The sequence below is a fragment of the Nelumbo nucifera genome, chromosome 5, assembly GCF_055504915.1.
Source record: "Nelumbo nucifera cultivar China Antique chromosome 5, China Antique-T2T, whole genome shotgun sequence".
NCBI classification, from domain to species: Eukaryota; Viridiplantae; Streptophyta; class Magnoliopsida; order Proteales; family Nelumbonaceae; genus Nelumbo; species Nelumbo nucifera.
The window spans coordinates 44,896,965-44,910,886 of record NC_142653.1 but is presented as its reverse complement, the minus strand read 5'-3'; the positions used below and the strand labels follow the sequence as shown (position 1 = coordinate 44,910,886).

Genomic DNA, 13,922 nt, shown 5'->3' with positions numbered 1-13,922 from the left:
CGGCCTCAGCGTTCTCCGACCTTGGGATTTTCCTGATAAAGTGTGACTGGAAGTTGAGTAGGGACTCTCTGACTTTGGCTAAGTAGGCGATCATGGTTGGCTCGCGAGCTTCATACTCGCCGGTGACCAGGTTAACAACGAGCTGGGAGTCGTTGCAGATAACGATGTGCTTGGCTTTTACTTCTCTGGCTAGAGCTAGTCCAGCTATCAACGTTTCGTACTCTGCTTCATTGTTAGATGTCGCGAACTTGAAGCGTAGCGCGTACTCTAGTTTCGTGCCGCTTGGGCCGTGTAGGACAATTCCGGCTCCGCTACCCTATTGGTTCGAGGAGCCATCTACGTGAAGGATCCAGGGCTCCTCATCCCAGCTCGCGCTTGGCCGATCTAGGAGAGATGCCACACTAGCTGCTACCTCACGGGGCTCAGACTCAACCGGTGGGCCTTAATGGCAGTTCACGGCTTGTACTGGAGGTCGTACTTGCTGAGCTCAACGGCCCACTTCGTCAATCGACCAGAGACCTCGGGCTTAAGTAAGACTTGCCTCAGAGGTTTGTCGGTGAGGACGATAGCAGTGTGAGCCTGGAAGTACGGGCGAAGCTTCCGAGCTGCAATTACCAGGACATATGCTAGCTTTTCTATCTCCGGATATCTCGCCTCTACTCCCTGCAATATTTTACAAACATAATAGATGGGTCGTTGGACCCGATCTACTTTCTTTATTAGTACCGAACTGACCACTTCGTCACTCGCCGAGAGTTAGAGTTCCAAAACATCGCCCTCCTCGGGCTGGGTTAAGATCGGCACACTAGCGAGGTATTTCTTGAGCTCGTCAAACGCGAGCTAACAGTCTTGGGTCCATTCGAACCCTTTGCTCTTGATTGCCTTAAAGAACGGCAGACAGCGGTCCGCCGATTTGGACATGAAGCGGCTCAGGGAGGCTATGTGGCCATTCAACCTCTGAACCTCCTTCAGCTTCCGGTGTGGTCTCATATCTAAGATGGCCTTAACTTTGTCCGAGTTGGCATCAATGTCGCGCCGGTTAACGATGTATCCTAGGAACTTTCCCGAGGTCACACCGAATACACACTTGTTTGAGTTCAGTCTCATATTAAACTTACTCAAAATTTCAAAAACATAATGCAAATCTTGTATTAATTCATGTGAAAATTGAGTTTTGACGACCATGTCGTCTACATAGCATTCTACTTTTCTGCTAATTAATGGTGCAAACAACTTATTCACCAGTCTTTGGAAGGTTGCCCCTGCGTTTTTCAACCCGAAGGGCATAACCTTATAACAGTATAGACCGAACTCCATGATGAAGGCAGTCTTTTCTTCGTCCGCCAGGTCCATCTTGATATGGTTATAGCCCGAATAGGCATCTAAGAAACTTAGCAACTCGTGCCCTGAGGTCGCGTCCACCAAGCGGTCAATCCTGGGGAACGGGAAGCAGTCTTTTGGGCAAGCCCGGTTCAGGTTGATGTAGTCGACGCACATGCGCCACTTGCCATTGGCTTTCTTTACCAGGACGGGGTTGGCCACCCAGCTAGGATAGTGGACTTCTCTTGTCAGCTACGAGGAGCTTCTCGACCTCATCGTCAACCGCATTCCACCGCTCTGGGGCTAGGTTGCGTTTCTTCTGTCTAACGGGCCTAACTACAGGATCAGTATTCAGCTTGTGAGTTATAAGGTTGGGGTCTATACCGGGCATCTCTAACGCGGACCATGCAAAAATATCTAAATTTTGAAGTAAGAAGCTTACCAGTTCGGATCGTAAAGGTTCTTGGAGCACCGATCTGAACCGTCCGAGCTGGGTCGGCTGCTAAGGTCGGGACTGCGACTGTTTCTTCCGTAGGCGCGGCTCGTTCTTCGCCCTGTTCCGTAGGCCGCTCCAGTTCGAGGTCATCAGCCACCTTGGTCTTTCCCTTCAGGGCGGTGACATAGCACTTGCGGGACTCGAGCTGGTCGCCCCGCGCTACTCCCACACCGAAGTCCGTTGGGAACTTCATAGCCAAATGATAGGTGGAAACCACCGCCCGTAGGACATGGGTGATCGGCCAGCCTATTATGGCGTTGTATGGGGAGGGGGTCACGACCACCAGGAAGTCGTGGTTGAATCTGGCTACGCAAGGCCATGTGCCAACTTCCACAGGTACTGTTATTTTTCCAAGGGGCCGGACTTCTCCGCTGAAGCCCACCAAAGGAGTGTTTACAGGGCTTCAAGTCACCTCTCTGCAACTGAAGCTGGTCGAACGCAGCTTTGAAGAGGATGTCAGCCGAACTGCCCAAGTCAACGAGTACGCGCCTGACCTCGAAGTCGTGTATTCTCAGCTTTTCCACGAGTGCATCATCGTGGGGGTAGTGGACCCCTCGCGCATCGTCTTCTATGAAGAAAATTGGCTCCTTTGTCCTCAACCACTTTGGAGGATTCTATTCTTCCCGGGCGGCCTCACGAACTGACGTCCGAGCTACTGCTGAAGTACAACCCGCAACGATCGAGTCTCCAACTATCATGTAGATGGTTCCCCGAACCGGCCTCTCCTCCGGGGGCTGCCGCTGTGGCTGTTCGGCCGGCCTGCTGCTGGACTCGGGAGCATCCCTACCGTGCTCCCCTTGCCGACCTGTTTTATTATTACTATTATTATTATTATTATTATTATTATTATTATTATTATTATTATTATTATTATTATTATTATTATTATTATTATTATTATTATTATTATTATTATTATTATTATTATTTTGTACAAAGTTTCTCAAATATCCGCGACGGATGAGCTCCTCAATCTCATCGCGGAGATTTTTACAACTCTCGGTGCTATGACCGTGATCTCTATGAAAACTACAATATAGTTTCTTATTTCTCTCATTGGGATTTTCCCTCAAACAAGATTGCCACTTCACACACGGGGCGTCCTTGATCGCCATCAGGATTTCGGCCCGCTTCACATTTAGTGGGGTGTAATCAGTTCGGTCCACTACAGGAGCTCGGAACGACTGACCTGGCTTTGCCCCCCGAGCTGCATCCTTTTTCTTTTAGCTGTCCCATTGATTGGAAGGCTCTCCTTCCCTCTTCCTCTTTTCGGGCGCGCCCTCACCCTTCTGTTTGATCTCCTCTTCGGTGGCTATGAACCTGTCCGCGAGCTTAAGAAACTTGGTTATGGTCGCTGGTTGGTTGACGACCATGTGCCATTTGAACTCTTTGAGTGTCACGCCTTTCTTGGCTACTATAAGGCGCACGGCGGGGTCCAGGTGCAGTATCTGCATACAAGCATCGTTGAACCGCTTGATGTAGCCCCGGATGGACTCTCCCTCTTTCTACACTATGTTGAGGAGGCTTTCTTCGGTCCGCGGACACCGCTTGCTGATAATGAAGTGGGACGTGAAGGTTTGTGCGAATTGCGTCCAACTCCTTATTGATCCGGGCGCCAGGTTCCGGTACCATGTGTGGGTTGCTCCCCTAAAAGTGGTGGAGAAGGCCACGCACATGCACGACTCACTGGCTCTTGCCAGGTGCATCTGCGACTGGAAGGCATCTACGTGGTCACTCGGGTCGAACGACCCGTCGTACTTGTCAAGAAGGGGGAGCTTGAAGTCTTCAGGCATCGGGACTGCCAGGAGCTCGGGAGATAGGGGGATTGAACTGAAAGGAGGGGAGCTTTGACTTCGGCCGAGCTTACCTCTTCTTTGCCCCCGAGCTCGGGCATATCGCAGGTGACAAATTGGCGAGCTCGGCGGCGGCGTCTCTGCTTCTTGGTGGGCTCGGCGTTTGTGCTGCTCACCTCTGTGCTGTCCGGGATGGTGTGTGCGAGAAGTAGCTCGGGTTGCTGGTGATGACTACGGGCAGAGGGATCCATCTTAGAGCCTGCGGCCAGAACCTCGAACCGGTTCTCTAGGAACAAGGTATCGGGCTTGGAGGACTAAGGCGACGTGGATTTGGCAAGCTGAAGCCCTTCCAACCTAACTGCCCGTGGCGAGGCCGGAGTGGCTGGTCTTTCTTGTCTGCCGCGGGAAGAGGCCTAGCTCCTTAGAGGGTTCTGGGGGGCCTCTCCTTGGCAAGAAAGGTGCTCCTCCTGACGGCGAGACTTTGCTCGCTGTGAGGCTGGGTGCCAAGGAGGGAGCTATGATTGCTGAATCTAAGGTTGAGACAGCTAGGGAAATTGTTGCTGATACTGATATTAGGAGACCTGGTGTAGCATATGTTGCTGATAGAGTTGAAACTGTTGGAACTGCTACATTTGGGCTTGCATGGCTTGCATGCGCTGCATCAAGTCTTCCAATTGGTTCGGGCTGGTCGCCGGGGGCACGACCGAGGGTTCGGTGAAGGTTGCTCCGACGGTAGTAGGGAGCAGAGCAACGACTGGTGCCCCTGTAAGAGGCACGTTCAAACTGGGGATCCCGTCAGTTGAGAGGGGGACGGTAAACTGTCCGATGCAGACATTAGGAAGCTGGGGCTGTTCCCTAGAGTTATCCATCTTCGTGCTTCGTCCGATGTTGCTAGAGGAAGCCATGAATGTTGAGTTTTTTGAAGAGTAAAGAGATGCGAAAGTTTAGAGAAAGGCTTTTCGAAGCGTTTCCCATAAACGACGCCAATTGATGGTGCGCAATCCGGTCACTCCTAGCTGGCACTTGCGTGGCTCCTGAGAGGTACCTGAGATGAGGAAGAAGAAGAATCCCCGGGGGAGTTCGCCCGGCGGGAACGCTCCAACGATTACGTCAGTATTCTGAGCAAGAAGCAAAAGAGAAGATAAGAGCTAAGAGTGAGGTAGTGCAAGAGATTTCAAGATACCCCTGTTCTCTGATAATAGGCTCCTTATAACAAAACTTCGTTGCATCAGGCCCACTGGCCTCTAATAGGGCGGGTACAACCGCCACTGTCAACCTGCCGCAGCCGTTACAGACAGGGCTGAGGTGGCGCGCGCGGGATCGTCACTGCAGTGTACATGCTTGTCAGGTACACGACACCTTCTAGAGGTGGCAGGCACGACACTAGCTGACAGGGGACATGGCGGCTGTCCCAGATTTGTCAGGTACGATGGTCGAGCAAGAAGCCTTCCTGTGGTATACTGAACCACCCTTCCACGAATTACCTTACGCCGGGCTGTCCCTTGAGCGACAAGTTGCTTGTAGCAAGTTATGCCGAGCTGGATGACTCGAGGTGTCTATACCTCGGGGTGGCCAGAGATGGATCGGTGCGTTCCTGTCTAGGAATGGCCCGAGGTCCATTGGGAGGAGCTTGGTCATCAAGAGAGGTCAGGGTACCCCGAAGTGCCTTAACCCCGAGAAGGAGGTGCGGGTAAGGCGGCTTCCGGCGAGTAGTTTATCCGCCCAGTCGTCGAGTTGAACTCGGTGGGACCTTCCCTCCGAGTTGTGGTTGCATCTGTTGTGCTGTCACGCTGAGTCACTGTTTGAGCAAGGTCATGCTCACGTGTACCCGTGCTGTGAGGTCGGGCCAAATCACCCTCCATCAAAAAGTTTGGGCTTTTTTTTGTTTTTTGGGTTGGGCCCAAGCCTATCCCTTAGGTAGTTAAAATCAAGCTTGATTATATACATAGAATCATAAATACATATATAGAGTGTATTTGCATACATGCATGTATATATAATTATACACATACATTTTATGTCAAATTTTGTCATGGGGTTAATTAATAAACCTAAGTCAAAGACTAACCTAAGTACATCAACTTTTAATGCAAGTTGGAGGGCCTAAGTTGAACAAATTAGGCTTTACTTTGGTATGGAGCCTTAGGTCTAATGCATAGGGTTGTCAATGGGTCGGGTCTGGGTTAGGTAGGTATAGTTAGAATTGAAACCAACCCGACATGAAATACTAAGGACCGAGAACCAAACCAAACCTGATAAGGTCTATAATTTTTAGACCTAGAACCGAACTGATTGGTTCTCAAGACAATCGGATCTAATCCAATGGACTCGTTTATAATAAACCTACTAAAAATATTATATATATATATATATATATATATTAATTTATGTATATAGCTCGAGTCGAATCTGAAGCAGTTTAGGACTGTGTGGAACCGGTTCCTAACCGATAATAATTGGGGCAATATATCAAGACCCATAACTGATCCATCAGTCTGGTTCCTAGAACTAGAACCGACCCAATTGGTTTAGGTTTGCCTTGTCAAACTTGGCCCTTTAATAGTCCTACCAATGCATAGGGTTGGGCTTGGGCTAAGATTAAATTCAGCCCAATCTACTTGACTTGAACCATAATGTTCCAATCGTTTGGGTAAGTGAGTTAACCAACGATGTCATAATTAATAATATATATATATATAGAAACATAAAAAAGTTACAAAAATACATAAAAATTATAGAAATTTTGAGATATCTATGATATTATAAACTTTATCATATCAAATAAAAATAAGTGTGATAAACAATAATTAATTTTAGAATCAATTATGTAGATGGAATAAAAAATTTTAAAGTTACCCAAAAATGAGATTGCTTTTTCTTCAAGTCAAATAGGCTAGCACATGGTGTCATAATTATATAATAAAAACTCAAATAATAGATAGAAATAAAAAATATAGAAAACACAAAAAATTGTCTATAAGATTTGTACACATCTCTAATATCATATATTTATTATATTAAATAAAAATAAATATGATAGATAAGAAGTAATTTTAATAACAATAAGAATAAAATGTAAAATCTAAATACACTAATACATCATACTTTTATTATTTATATAATAAACATATTAAAATTATTAGTATTATCTAAAATTACTACGTACAAACCCTAAAGTTGCATTAATTCATGGGTTCCATCTCTTTGTCTGTAGATTGAAAGAAAACCAACAATTGCATGAATTCATTGCTTATTATCATTTATTTTTTTTCCCATTTTTATGTGCATTGCTCTTTGTTATGGACTTCAGGTTTCTAAGTCTCAAGACAGACTACTCGTTGGAAATAAGAAATTGTTTGGGCCTATTACACTTGAAGCTTGGCAATTTATGTAAGAGGCCTCAATTCCAAGCCCAGGTTCTGGACGGAGGGCCTCAACCGTTTCAAGCTCTGGCCCAGTCTGATGGATATCGCAATCGGCAAATCCCCTTCCTTCTGAGAGGTGGCCTTTTCTCTTCAACCCATCGCCACCCACCACCGCCACTCACTGCCGGTTTAGAAGAATGGGAGAAGAAAAGGCAAGATAGAGATCGAAGAGGTAGGTATGTTCTTTGTTTTTTCTTGCAAATTATTTGTTTCTCTTGTTCATAGCAAAACCCTAAGTCCTTAATCTCTGCGACTTGGCGTTCGACTAACTGGTAGGGCTACAAGAGAGAGAGATTCACATCGCCTGTTCTTCACGTGGCTATTTAGAAATTGAACGGCAGGACGTCCAAAGGCTCCAGGCTCCAATTTGTCTGTCGCCTATAATCTCGATTATAGTCATGTAAGAAAGATAAAAAGTTTCTTATTGTTCTTCTTTATGATTTCCTTCTGAAGCTATGTACTCTGCATAAAAGTTTTTAAAAAGGACCAGGTATCAGACCCTAAAATGCGTCGGCCCCAATAAAACCAACCATTTAGCCTTAAAGGTTTTGGTGCGTTTTCTCTCTCCACTAACGCGCAAAGAGAGTTGGTACCGGTTGAATCCAGTTTAACTTCTTGGTTTGGTTTTCAAGATATATCTCTATCTCTGTGTTCCTTTGATTTTAAACCACTTTCTTGCCTTCGATTGGTAGAGAGAAGTATATGGAACTTAAATATAAATCTTATGGTCATCTTTTGTAGTCTTCTTGGAATTCATCCATCAAGGTGTGAGCCCACAATTCCTAATGCAAACAAAGAGTCTGGCTACTCTTAAGCACTAGGTAAATCATCCCAAAGCACTTCTACGAGGATAAACCACAGTACTGCAAGAGCATACCCTCTAGTCACAATTGAGTCAGTATCCTAAATGAATAGTCTTCTATGTTGGTGTATGAGGTTGTCTGTCCAGTTAAGCAAAATTACCTTCATTCTCCAGCTTGGGAAAAAGGAAAATTAGTAATATGTATGGTCTCAGAATTTGTTTATGAGATAGTTGTTTGACTGGATCTGGTTGAATTAGTATTCTTGTTCTCTTAATTGTTCTTTTATTTCTCTGGTAAATATAATTTTCATTTATAAGATGATTTGCTTACTCTGTAGTTGTTACATAAGCACCCTGTAGCACATCATGCAAAAAGTATGAGTAAGAACCCAGGCCTGGGGAAATTATATTGAAGTATGCAAGAGGCCTACCACTATTGCAGAGTTCCATACCCCTTTGATCCATCAGGGAGCTTCAGCTCAAATATGACAGTTAACTGCCCAGATATTGAGGTCTACAATAAAATGGGCAAGGTTATTTGTTGTAATTTAATGTAATGTGGTTCCTTAGATTAGATCTAAGATATAGATAACCTCAGACTTGTATATGTATATCTAAAATCGGTTAACAACTTAACATAGATAAACACTTCTCCCAAATTTTGTAGCTGTTCTCATGATTGTTTAACCTACTAGTTCTGCTTTGGACAAAATACTTACACCTCCCCCGAGGTTTCTCATAAATGCATACACCTCCCCTCTGGTTTCTGACAGGACTTAAATCTCCCCTGTTAGAATGAGATGCCATTATATTTGACAGAATTGATGAACTCAAGCATCTGTGTCATTTGATGCAGACACCTTGTGACCTCGGTTATCACCATTTTTTGTATTGATAAAAAATAAAAAATGCAAAATATGAATTATACCAGTAGAATTTTGGGGGGAAGTTGATGAATCCTCACTAGTGACCAGGATTGAATCAAAGGATTATTCATTGCATTCACCTTCCTTGCTTGATACACCCCCCCCCCCCCAAAAAAAAAAAAAAAAAAACAGAAAAAAACTGATCCCCCTTGTATTCATGTTTCCTTTCTTTATGTGTGTATCAACTCTTCTATAAGATATTAAGAGAAATTTATCAACGGTCCACCATTGGAAGGATGAGGTACATGGTTCTAACTAGCAGCAGTCCTTAAAGGTTATGCCTCCAGATTAGAGAAGTGTCAAATCTAAGTTCCATTTGGATCGTAGATCAGCCAATTCTTTAGACAGCAACTTTGGCAGATGAGAGTTCCTTTCTTTCATTATCTTTTCCTTTTTACTTTGGGGTTGGGGAGTAGCATACCAATGTTAGACCTGATATATACCCAACACAACATAGGCACTGCATGACCACTTCCACATATAGTATATAGCATTAACAATTTTAAAATATATAATATATAAAATTATATGTTTCACAAATCATACTACAAAAAAAGAGGTGTATATGTTAGAAGTTTAAGTCTTGAGAAATGGCCCTTCAAAGTGTGATATAAGTGTGTTATACTCTTAGTCTTACCCATATCCATGTCCCAGATTTTAGGAAATGAAGAGTTGTAACCTTATTTCTTATAATGTGTTTGTCAATATCTGTATCTGGGCATCATGGCTTGGGGAGTCTTGAGACTAAGCTTCTTTGTGGCCATTCCTTTGCCCAGTTGAGGACATACATTTTGTGTATCGTTGTACAGTGGATCAATTTGGGCATTTAATAGCATGAAGTTGTCTTTTGTGATGAGTTTTGATGGCTTTAGGCTTCTTTATGCTTTTATACTTCAGTGCAGTACTATATTTTTTTTGCTGACAAAAGAAAATTATAGAAATAATTAGTAGATAATAGAAAGCAAAAGAGTGGAGATGGAGGGAAATTCAGGTGGTTAATTATTTGTTGGCTGGACCCTTGATAATGCAGTATGCCCTGGTTTTGCAGTGTCATGTCATAGAAGCTAGAGTCTCGAATTGTTGTCCTCTAGAGATTTAAAGATTGAGGTAGACTATTAACTGGTTAAATATTATTTGTTGGATGCTTGATGGTTCAGTAGGCACCCCGTTCTTCTGCTATCACATCAGAGAATCTAGAGCATTGACCACTGCCCTCTAGAATGAACAACTTGCTTAGATGGATTTCAAATTTAGTGTATTCTTTGGTGGTTAGCTTGGCCAGAAGCAGGGTTGAAAGGTCTTTGTTATATTATGGTTCTTCTATATTGGGCTAATTCTCTTTTGGTTCATCTATCTCCCCATCCACCCCAACCTAAAAAAGAAAAGAACACATGTTCCTATTCTCATATCAGCTTTTGTTTGTTTACATGGTAGTAGATAAAGAACTGGCTTCAAAAAATAAAAAATAAAAAATAAAAGATAAAGAACCGGTCATAGTCTAGTTGTGTGTGGTCTTAGATTGGTAACCATTTTTAAATTTTAAATTGTTTACATGTATGTGCAGGCCAATGCTGCTGCTTTGAGTTGCAGGACCTTTTTTGTTTATGGGCACAAATTCATATTAGTCACAACAGATTTGCATTGGCAATATGGTCAGGTTCATTCTTTATGATTTATTTTGTCAGTAATATTTCTTTTTTTGTTTTCCTTTTCTTTAATGTACTTCCAAAAGATATTTTCTCCCGATGAAGAAACATGGTATGACATTCATTTTTGCATTCTTCATTCATGCTTGACTTCTTTCCTTTTCCTCTTATCGGAGGAAAGAGAGACAAAAATGCATTAATCTGGCTTTTGTTTTGCCTTTTGGGAATTTAATGTGGATAGCAGTGTTGGAGTTGCTGATTTCTTTAGCCTCTTTAGATCACAAACTAACTTACAATGTCCCGGTTGCTTCTAATAGTCTATTGAAGCATACAAACTCTCAAGTGACTTGTGCCTTGACATTCTAATACAGTCCCATGAACTATAAAATGGAACTCTCTTAATTTTTTTTCTCTTATAGCCAATGTTTATTGGACTCCAACAATGGCTTGAATTCTTGTAAATATCTGAATGCAGGATTCCAATGGCCTTGTTGACCAGAGGTGCGAACATAGGCTATACATCGGTAACCTTGATCAGAGAATAACAGAGTAAGATTAGTACTTGAGCTATTTCAGTTGTCGTTTGGCATCCATACCTGTGAATGACTGAAATTAGCATTGTTTACTTCCAGGTCTTTGCTGATCAAGATGTTTTCTCCTTTTGGGAAAATTGTTTCTGAGGACTTCTTGTGGCACACTCGTGGTCCAAAACGTGGGGAACCGCGTGGTTTTGCTTTTGTCCAGTTTAGTACCAGAGAGGTAAGTTGCCTGTACAGAGTGCTTTTTTATTTTTATTTTTAATTTTTGGCAATTCCTTATTTCTTCTATTGAAGTGAGCATGTAGGAAGCTCAACTGGCCAAGGACAAGATGAATGGAAGGTTGGCTTGTGGGCGCCCTCTGGTTGTTAGATTTGCTAGTGAGAAGCAGTTGGTAGAAGCAGCAGCACATCCTCCTAAAGCAGTTGGTGAGGGAAACAAATCAAGCATTGCAGGCAGCTCCTTGGGGCAAATGAGTCGTACTGCTAAGATAGCTGCAATAAAGAATAAACTGAAAGCCATGGAAGAAGAGAGCTCTAGCATGAAGAAACCGAGGCAAGCTGATGGCTTCATTTAGTGGTCTTGGTCAGTCGTCTATCAAATGCTGACAGGAAAAGATACAGAATGGCAGTTACAGGAGTTTCTTCAAATTTGCCAAAGACCCGTTACAAGATACTTTCATGGTCTGGGATTTGTGAGATCCCAGTAAGGATGCTGAACTTGTAAATTGCTTCTTCACTAACTGCTCTGCTGGCGGATTTGAAGTGAAATGGTCTTGAAAAAAATGGGAAGAATGAAATTTGTATGGTGAATTGGTGACAACCTTTTGGTGTTCTTGTTACACGAGGAACATTTGGACTCCTAGCACATTGGACTACAATTTTTGGGTTCATATGTCAATAATATGGTTATTTATGACATTTTTTTATAAGCGATTATTTATGACATTTGATATACAACCGTAATGTGGATGCACATGAGTTGCAGGAGAAAATACTTGGCAAATAAATAAATAAATGCTTCTACTGTTCTAACAGCTTATGTTGTATCAAAAACATCATCTGTCTTAATGTGCCTAACTCACTTGTCGTCAAAAGGGAAAATTGCATTTATTTTTTAATTAAAACACAAACTGTAAATTGCATTTACAGTTTTACTCTGCCATCTTAATCTTAGGTGGTATTTTCCAACGTGCTTAAAGTGTCAAATTGGCCAAACGCCTCATGATTTTATTGGTATTATCATTATGCAGTCATTTTTGACAATTGAAAAAATAAATCATACGCATTATTGGCAAACACCCCCCTTAGTGGTTATGCGGGTGTTCTATTTTGACAAGACACAGGAGGTTAGCATCTTTGTCTTTCAAACCAAAAACAGCCTTAGGGAGAGTTTGACCTCTTTTCAATCAACTCCCAAATTTCTTTCACTTCAGTCCCTAATCTTTGTCTTTCATTTTCTCTCTTCTTGTTAACTGAGATGCCCAACCTAAGTAGACCCATTTTATCTCCTGATTTTCAGTTTCTGCCAAGGCCCAGCCCAGGTCTGTGAGCTTTCTGGGCTAGGCTTGGACACAAAGCCTAGGTGGAGACCTGGAAATTTGCATGGATCGAGTTAAGAATGACCACTTCTCCAATTCTTATAATAAGTCCAGGAAATGAATAGTGCCGAATATGACCAGTTGAGTCTCCTCTTGCATGCTCTTTAACTCTTTTTACTACCCTCCCTTTGTTTGGAGTGTAATTTCATTTGCTCTAGTAAAATGCATGAGAATGCAAATGAGAAGCATGCATATTCTGGTTCGCTTTTGTTTGAGATTTTGTTTTAGGTTTTATTTCAATTCATCAAAGCAAATGAGCAAAATAGGGAAAAAAACTAAAACAAAGATAAATCACTATGCACACTAATCATTTGCACTCCCATATTTTTGAATCAATGCAAATGAAATTGCACTACAATCAAATGAGACCCTAACAATTTAATGAGGAAACAAACGCATTTTGCTTGCATTGAGTAAATACAATGACCCACTACCTCTATATGAACAGTTGAACACATTAACTGAGTTTTGATTGATAAAAAATTTAAGGCCTCGTTAGTTAGTGCTTATTTGGGCAAGCATGCTTCCAGCATTCTTGTACGCTAACACTTACTCAGGTAAAGAGAGGTAATTAGAGGGAGAGAGCACCTACCAACACCGTATAGTTCATAGGTAACTTACTTACCTACGTTCAGGAAGGTATCAATTATCTGGGCAACTGGTACTCTCCGGTATCCAAATTTTCCATGGGACCCAATATAGTGGAAAATGAACAAGGGTATTGTGGTCAACTTAACACCCCCGGGGGGCCTAGTGGGACCCAGTGTCACAATGGGAAATGCATAACAATACAAGGGAGGGAGGGTTGTGTGGTCACAAATTCACTTCATATCATATAGAAGTAACAGTGTTCCACTTGCTACCTTCACGGTATCGACATGGCTTGCTTGCTAAACAAAATAACAAAATGAAGCATCTGCCTTCAACTCAAAAGGACTAAGCATCTATTTACTTCCATGGCTCCATCATCTCCGTTTGAACCATATGTTAGCCCAAATCTTCCGAAAGCACAAAAGTGTGCAAACATGTTGAGAGCATGGCATCCAGCTGCATATTGGAAACATCTCCTGTAATTATATGTCCCCCATGCCATGCTCTTAGTGTGTTCAACGCTTTTAGCTTTCAGCATCAAAATTTGGTTAGGCACAGCATGTAAACCAAACAGTCATGCATCTCATTTTGATAACTGTATCAGGATTGAACTCAGAATTTCCCTTAGGCTGTGTTTGGTTGCATGCAAATAAATTTGCATTAATGCAAAACTATGGCAATGCAAATTATTTGAATGTGAATTCTCACTTATTTTTGTTTCAAGTTTTAACTTATTTTGTTTGATTGCAGTACAAATGGAATAAATTAAGACATGAAGCAAAATAA

General features: G+C 42.5%; 1 protein-coding gene across 6 annotated transcripts; it reads left to right on the top strand.

Moving 5' to 3' along the window:
- Positions 1-6,997: 6,997 nt before the first annotated feature.
- On the top strand, positions 6,998-11,979 carry LOC104608512 (RNA-binding protein-like RNA recognition motif protein). 6 transcript variants are annotated; one of them, XM_010274535.3, is made up of 6 exons: positions 6,998-7,210; positions 7,311-7,434; positions 10,327-10,414; positions 10,884-10,957; positions 11,041-11,167; positions 11,253-11,979. In XM_010274535.3, the coding sequence occupies exons 3-6, from the start codon at positions 10,412-10,414 to the stop codon at positions 11,520-11,522; spliced, it is 474 nt and encodes a 157-aa protein (XP_010272837.1). In that variant the 5' UTR covers positions 6,998-7,210; positions 7,311-7,434; positions 10,327-10,411; the 3' UTR covers positions 11,523-11,979. The 6 variants fall into 6 exon arrangements, with proteins under 6 accessions (XP_010272837.1, XP_010272840.1, XP_010272839.1 ...); XM_010274534.3 differs by having other exon boundaries at positions 7,015-7,206; XM_010274538.3 differs by lacking the exon at positions 7,311-7,434 and having other exon boundaries at positions 7,014-7,206.
- The last annotated feature ends 1,943 nt before the right edge of the window (positions 11,980-13,922 follow it).

Bases quoted from the DNA above. Each gene is read 5' to 3' on its own strand.
- LOC104608512 (XM_088887063.1), top strand. From the start codon at position 10,878: ATGCAGGATTCCAATGGCCTTGTTGACCAGAGGTGCGAACATAGGCTA. The intron at 10,958-11,040 runs GTAAGATTAGTA...GTTTACTTCCAG, and splicing joins CTTGATCAGAGAATAACAGA to GTCTTTGCTGATCAAGATGT. The intron at 11,168-11,252 runs GTAAGTTGCCTG...GTGAGCATGTAG, and splicing joins TCCAGTTTAGTACCAGAGAG to GAAGCTCAACTGGCCAAGGA.